Genomic DNA, 16,484 nt, shown 5'->3' on the forward strand with positions numbered 1-16,484 from the left:
CTTGGAGGGCATCACGCTAAGTGAAATAAGTCAGACAAAGACAAATACTGTATGATGTCACCTATATGTGGGATCTAAAAAATGCAGCACACTAGTGAATATAACAAAAAAGAAGCAGACTCACAGATATTGAGAACAAACTAGTGGTTACCAGTGGAGGGTGGGGAAATATAGGGGTGGGAGAATGGGAGGTATAAACTACTGGGTGTAAGATAGGATACAAAGATGTATTTGTACAATGCAGAGAACATAGCCAACATTTTGTAATAACTGTAAATGGAGTGTAACCTTTAAAAATTGTATAAAAATCAGAAAAAAATTTTAAAATGACATTACTGTTGACTCTTGAACAATGGTGGAGTGGGTGGTTTAGAGGCACTGACCATCCACACACTTGAGAATCCGAGTATGATTTATAGTCAGCCACCCACATCCACGGTTCCTCCACATCCGAGGATTCAACCAACCTCAGACCGTGCAGTATTTACGACTGAAAAAATTCTGTGTATAAGTGGACTCATGCAGTTCAAACCCGTGTTGTAGAAGGGTCAACTGTACATTATCTAGGTGCTTTTTCTCGCCTGCCCTTTCTTGAGATATTTTCTTATCTTCCTTCTTCCAGCCACTTAAATACAAATGCTCTCCTGAAGCCATGTTTTTCTCTGTTTTTAACCCTTTCTTCAACTATCACTACTCTTAAGAAAACTCTTAAACCTGTTCTCTGGTCTTAATCTCTTTCCAAGTTTAATTTCCAGACTACTACCTCTAACACATCATTTTCCACAAAAATTAATCTGTCTTTAATTTGTAAACTAGACTAGAAGTGAAAAGATTAGAGGCAGAAGCTTATAATAAAAAATAACCACAGAAAATGCTATCTGTGATGGAGGTCTGAATTAGAGGAGGAATGGAATGAATATAAGACAATACCAACAAAGAATTAATAGGATTAAGTGACTGAGTAGCTATCAGAGATAAAGGGGAAGAGAAGTCTAAAACAACTATAGTTTTCAGCATTCATACTCAGAGACTTGGTGCCAAAGAAGGTACAGAGAAATCAGAAGGAAAAGTAGTAGTCATTATTACTGCCATTTTCAGATGAGGAATCTGAAACTCAACAATATTAAATAATTTTCTCAATGTCCCGGGTGTCTGAGTTGAATGCAGCTGCTTTGCACCCACTCTACTGCATAGTCAATGGAATCAAACTTGAAACTGCATCTGAATGTTTTTTTTTTTTAGCAATGGCCATCATAATCCAGTCCTAAACCTAACCCCCTTTTTACTTTTTCACTAAGTAAAACTTTAATTTTTCACTGTGCCCCAGTACACTTTCTGTTCTAGTAAATTCAAACTGCTCACAACCTATCACATATGTCTTCTTCATTCATTCATCCATGTCCCTGCCACAAATGAACCCTATAAATCCCAGCCATCTTCCAAAGACCAGCTCAAGTTTTACTTTCATCAGAATATCCTTCCCATTTATTATAACCCAAAGGGATATGTTCCTTTGTCTTTGCCAACAAAATGAACACGCGGATCTCACTGCCTTACACTTCTTTCTAAATGTTATGTATTACTGCCCTCCCAATAAGGATTTGCTTGAGGAAAGAACCTGATACCTTAAACTCATTCTCTCTCCTCCACAGCAAGAAAGAGTTTACTTAAAGTAGAGAAATACTTGTTGAGATAACTCCCTTCATTCATCTTTCTAACCACTGTGATGTACCAAAATAGGGTAGGCCTCAAGTCAGTCAAGACTGCAAACTATTATTCACCAGATTGTGCCTGATGAGCTCTTTAGCAAATTCAAAGGAAGAAGAAGCGTTGTCCATCAAGCTTTTGAGTTCTGCCTGAAATTAAAAAAGGAAAGCCTTATGAAAATGAGAACTGTATAGTTCTTATATCAGATATAAAATGTTACAACATTTTATAGTTGACAAAGAATTTAACATGCTGTTCCACTTGTTCTGCAGGACTCTAAGAAATGATCAATGTAATTACTATTATCCTCATTTTACAGATGAGAACATTGAGGCTTATAAACATTAAGTGACTGAACCTTACACTAAGTAGCAAGTCTGAAACTGGTGAACCCAAGTTTGTAGACTCACAGAGTTAGTCTTTTCTTTCAGGTGACAAACTTTTAACAACTAAGGTTGATTCTTATAGCTGACCATTCCACCTATGTCTTGAATTTTCATACTATCTCCTTCCTGCTGAATTGGCCTTAATTTACATGATGCAATTAACATAAATTCTCCCCTCTATGTTATTATTTATTAGACCTATCAGGTCTCTTCTGTATTGTCGTGCACCCTTAACTTCCCTTAGAAGAAATGGTCAGCCATTTCCACAGTGTCTTCACTAATGTCCTAGACTCACTTATCCCCTTCCTCAGCTTTCTGCTATTCCCATCTTGCCACTCTATAATTTTTTTTTTTTTTCCCAGCACGCGGGCCTCTCACTGTTGTGGCCTCCCCCGCTGCGGAGCACAGGCTCCGGACGCGCAGGCTCAGTGGCCATGGCTCACGGGTCCAGCCGCTCCTCGGCATGTGGGACCTTCCCGGACCGGGGCACGAACCCGCGTCCCCTGCATCGGCCGGCGGACTCTCAACCACTGCGCCACCAGGGAAGCCCCGCCACTCTATAATTTTGATTAAACCTCCTCACCTCCTTTTTCTACTTCCATCAGTGGGTACCTAAGCTTTTCCGGATAAAATAATTAAATCCTTGATTATTCTCACTAAGCACTACAAACTTTTTCTACCTGATGTCACATAGGAATGCACACTTATTCAGCAATCCATTTACTAATCTCCTCTCTTGTCCACAGCAGTAATTCCAAAGCCTTGGGTCAGGGGTCCCCAACCTTTTTGGCACTGGGGACCAGTTTCGTGGAAGACAATTTTTCCACAGATGGGGGGCAGGGGGATGGTTCAGGCAGTAATGGGAGCAATGGGGAGCGCAGATGAAGCTTCGCTCGCTTGCCTTCCACTCACGTCCTGCTGTGCGGCCCGGTTCCTAGCAGGCAGCGGACCAATACCGGACTGTGGCCTGGGGCTTGGGGACCCCTGCCTTGGGTAATATTAGGCTAGTTCAGCAGTTTTCAAGCTTTTGGATCTCAAGATCTTTTTTAAATCTTAAAAATTATTAAGGATCCCAAAGAGTTTTTGTTTATGTGGGTTATAGCCATTCATATTTATTGTATTAGAAATTAAAACAGAAATTTTAAGTAATCAATTAATCAAAAGTAGTAATAAACCCACTACACATTAACACAAATAACATATTTTTCATTAAAAAAACTGTATTTACCAAAACAAAAATTTAGTGAGAAGAGTGCTGTTTTATATTTTTGCAAATCTCTTTAATGTCTGGCTTAACAGATGACAGCTGTATTGACATATCTGTATCTGCAATCAATCTATTTTGAAATCATGTTGTCCCTGGAAAACTTCACTGCACACTTGAGTGAAAAAACAAAATCTTTTAGTATTATCATAGCTTTGATCTCAGGCAGGGCCAGCCAGGAATAAAGGTGAGGCAAGTGAGCTACCTAGGGTGCAAAATTTAAAGCAGCACTCACTGCACATGAAAAGATGTTCAACTTCATTAGTTATCAGGGAAATACAAATCAAAATTACAATGAGCTTCCACTTCACATCCACTGGTATAGCTAGAATAAAAAAGTCAGATAAGAAAAAAAAGTCAGATAACAACAACTGTTGGCAAGGATGTAGAAAAACTGAAACTCTTATACATTGCTAGTGGAAATGTAAACTGGTGCAGCCACTCTGGAAAACAGTATGACCCAACAATTCCACTCCTAGGTATATACCCAAGAGAAATGAAAACATGTTCAAAACATGTCCAAAAACATGTATACAAATGTTTACAGCAGCATTATTCATGATAGGAAGAAGGTGGAAACAATCCAAATAACCATCCCCTGACAACTGGAAAAATAAAATGTGGTATATCCACACAATGGAATATTATTTGGTCATAAAAATGAATGAAGTACTAAAACATGCTATAACATGATGAACTTTATAAACATTACGGTAAAGTAAAAGAAGCCAGTCATAAAAGATCACATAGTATATGATTCCTTTTACAGGAAATATCCCAAACAGGCAAATCCATAGAGACAGAAAGTAGATTAAGTAGTTGCTTAGGGCTTGGTGAATGGGGGTTCATAGCTATAGGGTATGGAGTTTCTTTTTGAGGTAATGGAAATGTTCTAAAATTGACTGTGGTGGGAATTCCCTGGTGGTCCAGTGGATAGGACTCCGTGATTTCACTGCCGAGGCCAAGGGTTCGATCCCCCATCAGGGAACTAAGATCCCGCAAGCCTCATGGCACAGCCAAAAATAGAGGGGAAAAAAAAAAAGAAGTGCTTAAAAATAAATAAATAAAATTGTCCATGATGAAGATTGCACATAGTGGTGAATATACTAAAAACCACCGAATTGTATACTTTAAAAGGGTGAACTGTATGGTATGTTACATATATCTCAATAAAGCTGTTAAAACATAAAATTATAAATAGAAGATGTAGGTCATCTTATAATATGTTAGAGTGAAAATGACCTTTCTAAAAGCACGACAACTTGATAGAAATCATGTAAGAAATATTCCTCATGAAACATCAATACGTGATTTTACGTTCAAATTTTCTGTGTCCTATATTAGGGTTTTGTCTTTGCAATCTAATTCATCAATCTTTGTCTTTAATTGAGAAATCAAACCTTTTAAATGTAATTACAGATAAGCTGGATTTGAAAAAGGCAAAACAATAGGTGTTTAGAAGCCTATAAATGTGACTGTGTTCCAGCCTATGAAATCTTTGATAATTGCTCAGTTCACTGAGAGTTTACAATGTATATGAAGGTAAGGACTTTGCAGACATCACAGAAACCTACAATAATGCAGTACTATTAGCTTGCATATTTTGCAGATAATGCTTAAGGAGGTTAAGTAGTGCACTGAAAGCCACATAGCTGGTAAGCTAGGATTGGAATACGGTCTATCTGATTTCAAAGCTCCTGCTCTTAATCACTACCGGAGCCCTCCCAGTTTGAGGGGATAAAATTTCTTTATCCTCTGAAACCAGTTCTTCTTCCTTTTACCAGCATCCTATATTCACTGCTTCTATTTCTTCATCATCTACTTGTCATCCCTCTGCCATATCCTTCAGGACAATTCTCAACCCAAGTGATTACTCATTCACTCTTTATCTCCTTGCCACCTAGCTTCAACACCCAATAATAATGATACCCTAGTCAGAGTAGGAAACCCCAGTTAGGAAATCCAATGGCTTTTTCTCAATCTGCATCTTTATTGACTTCTTTTGAACCTCCTCCTTCTTCTAATGTGATTCACCCTTAATTTGTTAGTCATATTTTAAATTTCTCATTCAACCATTACTTAGTTGGCAGCAACTTTGTGTGTGCATTGTGCCAGGTCCTGGGATACAAATGCCAAAGGACAGTCTCAACCCTCAATGAGCTTGTCTAGATTAAAGATAATTAAAGCAGGTTAATGAGGCCTTGCTCAGGTAGGATCCGCCACCATCTGGACCCTCAGGGCCCCAGTGCAGCTCAGGGCCATGGCTCTGTGCTGGCCCATGGCCATTGGCCTCAACAAAGGCCACAAGGTGACTAATAACATGAGCAAGCCGAGGCCTAGCCACCGCCACGGGCGCCTCACCAAGTATACCAAGTGTGTGTGAGACGTGATCCAAGAGGTATGCAGCTTTGCCCCTTAAGAACGGCGGGCCACGGAGCTGCTCAAGGTCTCCAAGGACACGTGGGCCCTCAAGTTCATCAAGAAAAGGGTGGGGACACACTTCCATGCCAAAAGGAAGAGACAGGAGCTGAGTAATGTCCTGGCAGCCAGGAGGAAAGCAGCAGCCAAGAAGGATGGAGCTCCCTCCCCTCAGTGCGTAATAAAACCTCTTCAGAGAAAAAAAAAGAAAATTAGGCAACTACCAAATAATAAGTATGATTTTATACATAGATATAAAATCATATATAATAGCCATATTATTACCAATTACTTGTTGGTAAGATATAATAACCATATTATTTGATTACATTTAAATAATCATGCTTATTACTTGGTAGCTATATTATTATGTATATATATAAATTAAGAGCAAGAGGAATGTACACCTAAGTTTGCAGTAAATTTTAGTGGTTAAGTCTCTGGGCTTTAGAGTCAGGGTTTGAGACCTGAATTTCTCACTTGTTAGTTGTATAACCTTGGGTAAATTGTTCAAAGTACTTTAAGAATTGAGTGAGGGCTTCCCTGGTGGCGCAGTGGTTGAGAGTCCGCCTGCCAATGCAGGGGACACGGGTTCGTGCCCCGGTCCGGGAAGATCCCACATGCCGCGGAGCGGCTAGGCCTGTGAGCCATGGCCACTGAGCCTGCACGTCCGGAGCCTGTGCTCCGCAACGGGAGAGGCCACAACAGTGAGAGGCCCGCGTACCGCAAAAAAAAAAAAAGAATTGAGTGAATCATTACAGATTATTTCATGTTTACTATAGAAGATCAGAATGCTTTGGTGTCTGGGGAGAGAATGAACTATACAATATAGAGCCCATTATAAAAATTACTAGAGGAATGTCTGCTTTTAAATGGTTTAATAAAATTAACATAGGTAAACACAAACTATATCCTCTCGCTACCAAAAAAAAAAAAAGCTTCTTCAGGTACCTTTGACATAGTCATCTCCTGCTGGAGAACTTTACCAAATCAACATGCAATCTACATGGACACAATTTCAAATGAAAAAGCATGCCTTTAGTGCAGTCTGGTATCCTGACATGGACACCGTCAGACCTACAGCAGATTGGTTAGCCATGCCACCCATACCAGACTCTGGAAAGAACATGTGCGGACAAAATGTAAACATGTAATAGGTTGGACCTTATACTAAAATTGGCAAGGTCCCCAAGACTGACTCAAGGTAGAAAGGCAAGAATACACTTCTCTTCTTTCATTTATTCTAAACAAAACTCTAATGAGATCAAATTGCAAATCCAGTTTACTATTAAACTGCTGATGCTGGGAACTAGCCAATTAGGCAGACTCCAGGGACTCTAGTTGAAATGAGTATTCCAAGAATGTATTTTATATAATATCGATATATAAAGGGACCACTCCATTGCATATTAAGCAATTTAATTGATAGGCATTTCTTTTGCCACAACTGACCACCTTTATCGACATAAACCATGAAAAGTGAATCTGGGCATATGTTAAGGACGTGTTCTCCAACCACCAGCTGCTAAACACTGTTTTACCCAGCAGTTGAATCTGCTGTTGGTGTAAAGTATGTTTACATACTTTATAGGGAAATACAGGGTAATTCAAACTGGAATTAAGTAAATTAAGAACCAATTATGGGACTTCCCTGGTGGTGCAGTGGTTAAGAATCCACCTGCCAATGCGGGGGAAACGTGTTTGATCCCTGGTCCGGGAAGATCCCACATGCTGTGGAGCAACTAAGCCCGTGTGCCACAACTACTGAGCCCGCATGCCACAACTATTGAAGCCTGCGCACCTAGAGCCCGTGCTCCACAACAAGAGAAGCCACCGCCATGAGAAGCCTGCACACCGCAACGAAGAGTAGCCCCCACTTGCTGCAACTAGAGAGAGCCCGCGCACAGCAACGAAGACCCAATACAGCCAAAATAGAAATTAAAAAAAAAAAAAAAAAAGAACAAATTTCATCACTACCTCAGCAGCTTTGCCATTGTAAAGGCGAAAATGATTACAGGCCTTAAGATTGAGTGCGATGGTACTATCAGGAATTTGCTGAAGATAAACAGCCAGAACTTCTTGAGACACATCATAGTAATCCAGCTTGTAGTAACACAGGGCCACATAAACATTGAGGGCAAGGTACTCCCTATTAGATGAAAGAATTAAGGATTAACAATTTAAGTCTACTTCATAGAAATGTTGTCAAACTACAGACCTTTTTAATGGCTCAAATGGACAGCAAGGCAAAGAGGACATTTCTTCTTTTAAAGAAAAAAGAAGAATATAATCAGTGTAGCATCTTTCTTTTTGTATTATAATATTTAAGTGTTTTGACATAAGCAGAGTAAAAGATGACAACTAGAGGAGAAAGGGAAAAGTTCAACTACTACCTATTCATGTTTAAAAAAACTTACATAATCAGTAATCGAGTATAAACTCAAATAAGCAGGCAAGGCAAGTAGATTTGACGACTGAGAATGGGAATGGGTGGGAGATTGTGACAGTAAAGCAAAGGAAGGGAGAAGGGAAGTGTATGAGATATTTTGGGGATGCAGGAGAGAAGCCAAGTGGTCAGTGATAAAGTTGGAACATTAATTCTTCAGAATGATTTGTTTCCAATTTTGTCAGCAAGTTACCTACAGTGTAACCAAAACACTGAAATTGATACACCTAGACCATGCATTTCCAACAGGTGTGATATCACCCACAAAGGGGCAAAAATTGGTTCTTATGGAGAGGTGGAAAATCATACTCATTTTATATATAAAGCATAGATATACATGCAGTACATAAACAGATATACAATATATCTATGGTACTGAAACTTCATGGGAGGGCAATTAACGGGAGAAAAATCTAAAAAGCCTCCTTGGTAGGTCAATAATGAAATAAAGGTGGAGAAACCCTGATCTAGACAATAAGGAGTTCTTAATCTCACCAGATTATTAGCTAAATAGATTTGAACACATGGTGATATTAGATCCAAAGGACACTAGGTCCTCAGCCAAACTAGGTACAGAAGAAAGTAACAAAATGAGATTTCAAGGAGGCATAAATGGACACAGACCTGTTATCTAGCAGTATTCGCTTATAAATATCAATAGCTTCTTGGTAGTGAGATCGCATATAGTGGATTGAGGCCAAACTGAGTTGATCTTCTGTGATATCCTGAAGATTCTGATGAAAGTTCATCAATTTCTTCTCATCATTAAACTAAAATTGTAAGACAGCAAAAGACATGTAAAGATTGACATTAGAGTACGGTTACAGAAATCAACACCTACGTAATGGATATTTTAACTTCCCCTTCTCCTTCAGCCATTTGTCTCTGTTCTATTTCCCTTCAGCTCCTGGTGGTCTTTACCTCTCCTTCAGAGAAAGAATAAAAATAGTCTCTGGGGACTTCCCTGGCGGTACAGTGGTTAAGAATCTGCCTGCCAATGCAGGGGACACGGGTTCGAGCCCTGGTCCAGGTAGATCCCACATGCCGCGGAGCAACTAAGCCTGTGTGCCACAACAACTGAGCCTGCGCTCTAGAGCCCGTGAGCCACAACTACTGAAGCCCGCGCGCCACAACTACTGAGCCCGCATGCCACAACTACTGAAGCCCATGCACCTAGAGCCTGTGCTCCGCAACAAGAGAAGCCACCGCAATGAGAAGCCCGTGCGCTGCAACGAAGAGTAGCGACTGCTCGCCGCAACTAGAGAAAGTCCACGTGCAGCAACAAAGATCCAACGCAGCCAAAATAAATAAATAAATATTTTAAAAAAAATTTTTTTAAATAGTCTCTGGAGGCAGAGCCTTAACAATGGAAAGCCTTTAAGTTACAGCTCATATTAATTACTTGACACTCCTCTTCTTACCTTCTTTTCTTTTCTATTTCTTTCTTTATATCTTCTCCCTTTCTTTTTTCTCTCTGTCTCTATCTTTTTTACATGCTGTTTATAAGAGAGACATTTAAAATAGAAGGACACAGAAAGATAGAGAGTGAAAGGATGGGAAAAGATACAATAAGCAAACACTAACCAAAAGGGAGCTGGTGGAGCTACACAAGTACGACAAAGTAGTCTTTACATGAAGAGAGATTTTTGGAGATAAAGAGAGACATTTCATAATGATAAATGTTTCAGTCCACTAGATGGACATAACAATTCTAAATCTGTAACACTTAATGATAGTCTGCAAAACATGTAAAGCAAAAATCGAAAGAACTAAACAGAGAGACAGATAATTATAGCATGAAGGTTTTTTTGTTTCCCCCCGCACTGCCTGGCTTGCAGGATCTAGCTCCCTGGCCAGGGACTGAACCCGTGCCCTTGGCAGTGAAAGAGCAGAGTCCCAACCACTGGACCAACAAGGAATTCCCCAAATTTTTAAATGCACCAAAAATAATTATTTTCAAATACTACCTTTGCACAATTAGATAAACTTCCTGTAAAATAATTTAGTACTATCAATTAAAAGCTTTAAATTTTTATTGTTCATACTCAGTAACTCAGTAAGTCCATTTTAGGATGTTAGAATCACATTTTTATCATTAAAATTAAAACCAATCTGGAAGTTAAATAACTAGAAGTGTTGAATGAATTGTGGCACATGCATATGATGGATTGTTATTTTAAAAAGTCTGGTTTTTAAGACTAGTGACTCAGGGGTACACTCGTACTACAAAGATAAGTTAAAAAAAAAAAGCAGAATACAAAAATATATATTTAACATGAATCCCATTCTGCAAAACAAATGAACAAAAATACAAATATGCATATAAAAAATAATTACCCCAAAAGGAGATATGCCAAAACGTTGAAATTCAGTTAGCTTTAAATATGGTAGATGTTATATCCTTTTATTGCATATTTATATTTTGCTTAATAGAATGTGTAATTTTATAATATGAAAAATGATTTTAAAAATTATTTTATGACATGATCAAAATTATTGCTATAAGGCAATTCTGAAAGGTATGTATTTACTTTCAGGAGTCAGGACAAGGTGTCTTTGATTCTGTTTCCTAAGAGACAATAAGATGGTGGAAACAAACTAATCTTAAATGACTACTGCTTAAGAAGAACTAAAACCTAACATTTCTGAATAAATAAACAGAGTAAAAAAACATTAATGGGGGAGAAAGTCCTACAAAATTAACACCTGTATTCTACTTGTTCTAGAAATACTATTAACGAGACTTTCTACTTAATTTTCTTTCACCCTTGTTGGTAACAAGAAGAAAGAGAAATATATTTTAAAAACAAAAAGTGTGAAGTCAATTACACATCAATTAAAAAAAGATATACATAAAAAATTTTTTTTAATCTTACCACATTAAAACAAAAAGTGTGAAATAGGAACGGAAGTACCTTGTGAGCCAAGTGGAAGAGGAGGCGGTTTTGAAGTCGGCTTTTTGGAGCTGTGAAAAAAATCCAAGGTGCTTATTAAAGAACTCAATTGTCTATGGCACTTAGTCCCTTGCAGGAATGACACGAGAGAGATAAATCTTCCCAAATCCTTACCTACTGGATCCTGCTACGTCTCTGCTATAATATATTAATGTATTATTTTAGTCTAGTCCTACTGCAGTAGCAGCGACATCACCAAGAACCAGAAGGAAAATGCTCTAAGGTTCCGCTCTTGCCCACACTTCTTCTTCCTCACTCTATGGTGCTGAAGCACAGCACGGCACTCCTCCCAGTTCCAGCAGCAGCCCACCCTGTGTAGTTCACACACTGAAGCAAACACCGGAAGCAAATGGTTACGGTCATCTCAGTACATGTAGGAATCCACTCTCATTCAGCTGGTCTTCCAGTGTTCTTTGTCGATTCCTTCTGAAATCCCCTTTTCATAATTACAGTGCCATATTTTCCTAAATACTAGCCCCGTCTCCATTTCATAGATCTTCTGGCATGATAATCTACCATCTAAAACAGGGAGCCAAGCAAAAAGGTGAACACCTCTTAAGTTCCAGATGTGCTCTTGGAGAATTTTCCTAATTCTAGACACTCAATCTTATATCTCTTTACAACAAAAAGTCATACTTCAATGTATAAAAAAGAAAGATATATATGGAAAGAGAGATAGCTACCTTGATCACCTTACATGTGTCTAACTGTTCTAGGCACAGATAAAGTCTAGAAACATGAGATAAATAACTCAAAGACCTTTATAACTAAATTAGGAAAATTAGAATTCCATGACTCTGAACTAGAATTCTATCTAAATATGTATATATCAGTTAATTCTCTAAGATTTCTACCCTGAAATACATTCTTCCCTAACATATTTCCTAACAAACATTCTTTTGCCCACTTTCTCTACTTTTCTTTGAATTTAATTTGATTCATACTCTAATTATTCTTAATCTTTCTTCCCATAGTTCCCTTTTGCCCTACTCTATTTGCAAATTTGAGTCCAGCTCTCCTAAGTTGACTGTCCTGGTAAGTAAAGCAAAAGGGAAGAAATCTGGATTCTTCAAGTTGAAATTACTTGGCTTCTCATTCAGAAGCAGGAGAAGAAGCTATAAAATGCACATTCATAACAGCTTGAACAACTATACCCAACTCCTACCAACAGCATGAACTTCCTACCACAGTGGAGCCTAAGAAAGGCACCTTGCCCTTTTTCTTCTCTCATCCTTCTGCTTTTTGGCTTTAGCTTCTGAGGAGGTGAACTGGGGAGGGTAAGTAGCACACGGATTAACTCTCTTTTTAAACATAAAGTTGCTAAGATCCAATATTCTTTCAAGAGTAAAGCTTTTTTTTTTAGCTTTCTAATGTCACTTGATTTTTCCTCAATAGAAAAGGAATTAAATAAGTTTTAAAATCTTCAAAATGACTCTTACTATTAGTGAGAATACCAGATATTAAAAGGGCCCATTTACCTTTAAATCCAGCTGCTTCGGCTTGTTTATACATTCCAAGAAAAAAGTAGGTACAGGCTAGGTTCACCCAGACTTCAGGATTGCAATTTTCCTCTTTCGTTGCATTTTCATATTCCTGAAACATACATTAAGCAGTGATCCCGTTCAGCAGTAGGGTAATCAATGGGCCATTCCTTTATGTATAATGGAATAGGAGTTCTTACTGTGACTGGGCAACTTCACATTTAGGGACTTCTATATGCTCCTTACCTATTCTATACCTGTAATATTAAATACTGAAGCTGGGCTTCTCTGGTGGCGCAGTGGTTGAGAGTCCGCCTGCCGATGCAGGGGACACGGGTTTGTGCCCCGGTCCGGGAAGATCCCACATGCCGCGGAGCGGCTGGGCCCGTGAGCCATGGCCGCTGAGCCTGCGCGTCCAGAGCCTGTGCTCCGCAACGGGAGAGGTCGCGACACTCAGAGGCCCGCGTACCACAAAAAAAAAAAAAAAAAAATTCTGAAGCTAAGGCTGAATCCTACCCATGCAGGGCTGTTGTCCACATAACCTTACACTTGTTTTCTTTTTCCCCTTTTAATATTGACATGGGCTAACAAACTGCAGAAATGAAAAGCAACTAAAACATTTTTTTTGCTAACTTAAAAAGACATAAAAAAGATGCCTTATTAAAAATGCATAGGTTCAGTTAACTTAAAATCTGATAACCTTAATACCCCACAAATTTCATTTCATTATAATTGTTCTCTGGCTTTGTTTATTTGGCTTTACACTTTTAAAATTTGGTGTGTTCTTCTGTTTTTTTTTCCCTGTTAAGGACAGTTTCTGAGATTCATTTTATTTTTAAAATAAAAATAAAATTTATTTTATTTCATTTCATTTTATTTTTGGCTCCATTGGGTCTTCGTTGCTGCACGCGGGCTTTCTTTAGTTGCGGTGACCGGGGGCTACTCTTCGTTGCAGTGTGCAGGCTTCTCATTGTGGTGGCTTCTCTTGTTGCGGAGCACGGGTTCTAGGTGCACGGGCTTCAGTAGTTATGGCACACGGGCTCTAGAGCACAGGATCAGTAGTTGTGGCACACGGACCTAGCTGCTCCGCAGCATGTGGGATCTTCCCGGACCGGGGATCGAACCCATGTCCCCTACGTTGGCAGGCAGACTCTTAACAACTGTGCCACCAGGGAAGTCCCTCCATAAACTCTTTTACTATTAATCAGTCTTCCCCAGATGCCCTTTTTCTTTCTTACTCTGTTTGGGCTACTCTCTTTTCTCCTTTATCTTTCACATATACTACCAGCTCCTATTCTGCCCTTTTCACATCTTCACTTTTCCTTCACTGATTTTGTTGCTTTTGTTCATATCACTTCTTCATTACCTGATCTTGGATACTTTTCATTTTAGTAGTGCAGGTTATTTTAATATACTTAGATTACACTTTGAGAGTAAGAATATGTGGGAAAGTTCCAAACAATTTCATTTATGAATTAAAAATTATTTGACATAAGGCATCTACAATTTTATCTAGATCCATAATTCCATAGATTGTTAATTACATTGCAGGGTTTACAATGACCAAGAAAAAAATTTTTCAAAGCTATACTTAAAAAATATAAAGATAATATAATCTTTCCTATGTCTAAAATTAACCACACAAAACAACAATGAACTTCTTTTTGAGAAAAGAATCGTGAAATTTTTTATCAAAAGGGCTTATTTTTCTTCTCCTGAAGACTTCCTTAAGAAAGACTAATATTAATATATTGAACAATCTCATTAGGATATATTTAAAAGGAAAAAGTAAACAGACATAGATAAATATGCTTGAACATATACAGAAGATTTCTGAGGCAACACATCAAAAAAGAGCCAATGGTTACTTCTGTTAACAAAGAAATAGGATTGAGGAAAGCATACAGGGTGACTTTTTTTCCTTTTTCCTTTGTTCCCTTCTATATTGTTTGAATTTTACCATGAGCGTGTATTATTATAATACAAAGCTTAATAACTTTTCAAAACCCTTCTGTTATAAAAAGAAAAGTTTCTTTAAACTAACCTCCAAAGCTCTCTTGTAGTCACCCAGATGAAAAGCACAGTATCCAATCCACAAATTAGTGTCCTCTTCTTGTTCCCCAACATGACGTTTGAACTTTACGTTAAAATTTCATGAAAAAAAAAATCATGAATACTTTGAATAGTACACTCTCTGTTAAACACTGCTATGTTAAGTTATTAATGAACAATAGGAAATCACAAATTGTAGAAGCAAGGTAATCTCAGTTTAATTAAACTGATACCTACAGAACTCAGCACAATTACCTTTACCTCAAATATTTCACAATTGTTTTTCTGTGTTTACTGACACCCTACTCCAGAAAGTATTTAAGAGTTATCCTCATAACAATTCTGGGTGATATATAAGGAACATAAGAATTATGTGAAATATTTAATGCCAAATAACTGAAAGTTAGTGAAATTAAGTGATGGACTCAAGGCCACATACAGCCAGTAGGTGTGGTGGCAGGGACCACCGTAGCCCATGGACTCCAAAGCCCATGTTTTCACCCCTCCATGCTCTACCCCACATTCATCTTCATGCTTCAAACCTGCCCCGTGAGCACACACATACATTTATTCATAGGTTATAACCTTTCACTGAGGACAAGCCATTAAATCATTCTATTACCCTTCAACAGGCTTACCAGGGCCTGCAAGAATTAAAGATGTTTAGAAGACCACCTAATCATTTATGTCCATTATGAAAAAATATTCATGAATTCATCAGCCAATGAAAGAAAAGCCCTGTTTTGGAGGAAAGGAGTGAGACCTTGAAGGAGGAGTTTGAATGACCATGGCAAGGTGAGATTTTTTTTTTTCACTCTATATGGTGGTAAGTCAAAAACATGGGTAAAAAAAGTAAAAATTAAACAGATCATCGTTAACCTGTGGTGACCTAAATAGGAAGGAAATCTAAAAGAGTGGATATATGTATACGTATAACTGATTCACTTTGCTATAAAGCAGAAACTAACACAACACTGTAAAGCAACTATACTCCAATAAAAATTAATTTAAAAATAAAATTAAATTAAAAATTAAAGAAAAACAGATCATTGTTACAAAACCTCAGGTGCCTCGACCATTACAAGATGAAGACATCTGTTGATACTTTCTTGTCTGAATAAGAACTTACTCCTGTAGCTAACTCCATAATATTAGAAATTCTCCTCTCACCAAATACTGTGAATTTGAGTACAGTGCCTTAAGTCTGAAGAAATTCTTATTTGAGGTCTCCCTGAATTTGCCCCAGGAATTCCCTGGAGCCACAGGAGAGCTCACGACACCTCCTCATCCTAAACCACGGCAGTTCCCATTCCCATCCATCATGGCACTTTGGCTACCTAAGAATGAAAGCGTAGCGCAGAACCTCCCTGACAACTTACAGGCAGCATGGGATTACACAGTAAGGAAAGTGTGGTCACTGCCTCAAAGAAAAGAGAGAAGAGAAAAGAGACTGACAAAAATTACACATGCATCTACCACTCAGTCCCCTGATTTACAGAGCTAGATGGTCCTTCCAAGTCAACTCCCCCACTTTAAAGATGAGAAAGCTGATGCCAGAAGAGTTAAGCAATGTGCTCAATACCAGAGCACTGGCAAGAAACACAGGACTATACGTGAAAGACTGAGAAAGATACATAAAGCTAATTAAAACACTTATTGTTGATAGAGTAATAAGGCTGTTGTAGTGCTTTAGAGAAATGATTATGGAACAACACAGCCAGGCTGTGCTGTCAAAACTCTTCATCTCTTCATTCTTTGGTGTACCCTTTCATTCTT

General features: G+C 38.4%; 1 protein-coding gene and 1 pseudogene across 4 annotated transcripts in view; one reads left to right on the forward strand and one right to left on the reverse strand.

The window, feature by feature from the left end:
* The window catches only part of IFT56 (intraflagellar transport 56), a 36,472-nt gene that overhangs the window by 18,546 nt on the left and 1,442 nt on the right, over window positions 1-16,484 (reverse strand). For 3 of the 4 annotated variants that reach the window (XM_033432370.2, XM_049715090.1, XM_049715089.1), the window contains 6 exons: window positions 14,701-14,793; window positions 12,654-12,768; window positions 11,137-11,186; window positions 8,846-8,991; window positions 7,753-7,924; window positions 1,782-1,856 (listed from right to left, as the gene is read on the reverse strand). In XM_033432370.2, coding sequence (XP_033288261.1) covers window positions 1,782-1,856; window positions 7,753-7,924; window positions 8,846-8,991; window positions 11,137-11,186; window positions 12,654-12,768; window positions 14,701-14,793 — 651 coding nt within the window. Of the gene's footprint in view, window positions 1-1,625; window positions 1,857-7,752; window positions 7,925-8,845; window positions 8,992-11,136; window positions 11,187-12,653; window positions 12,769-14,700; window positions 14,794-16,484 lie in introns of all 4 variants that reach the window. The other variant, XR_007479359.1, reaches the window with a different exon arrangement.
* LOC105748112 (60S ribosomal protein L36-like) lies at window positions 5,160-7,381 on the forward strand (annotated as a pseudogene).

This window comes from Orcinus orca, chromosome 9 (assembly GCF_937001465.1).
Source record: "Orcinus orca chromosome 9, mOrcOrc1.1, whole genome shotgun sequence".
Taxonomy (NCBI): domain Eukaryota; kingdom Metazoa; phylum Chordata; class Mammalia; order Artiodactyla; family Delphinidae; genus Orcinus; species Orcinus orca.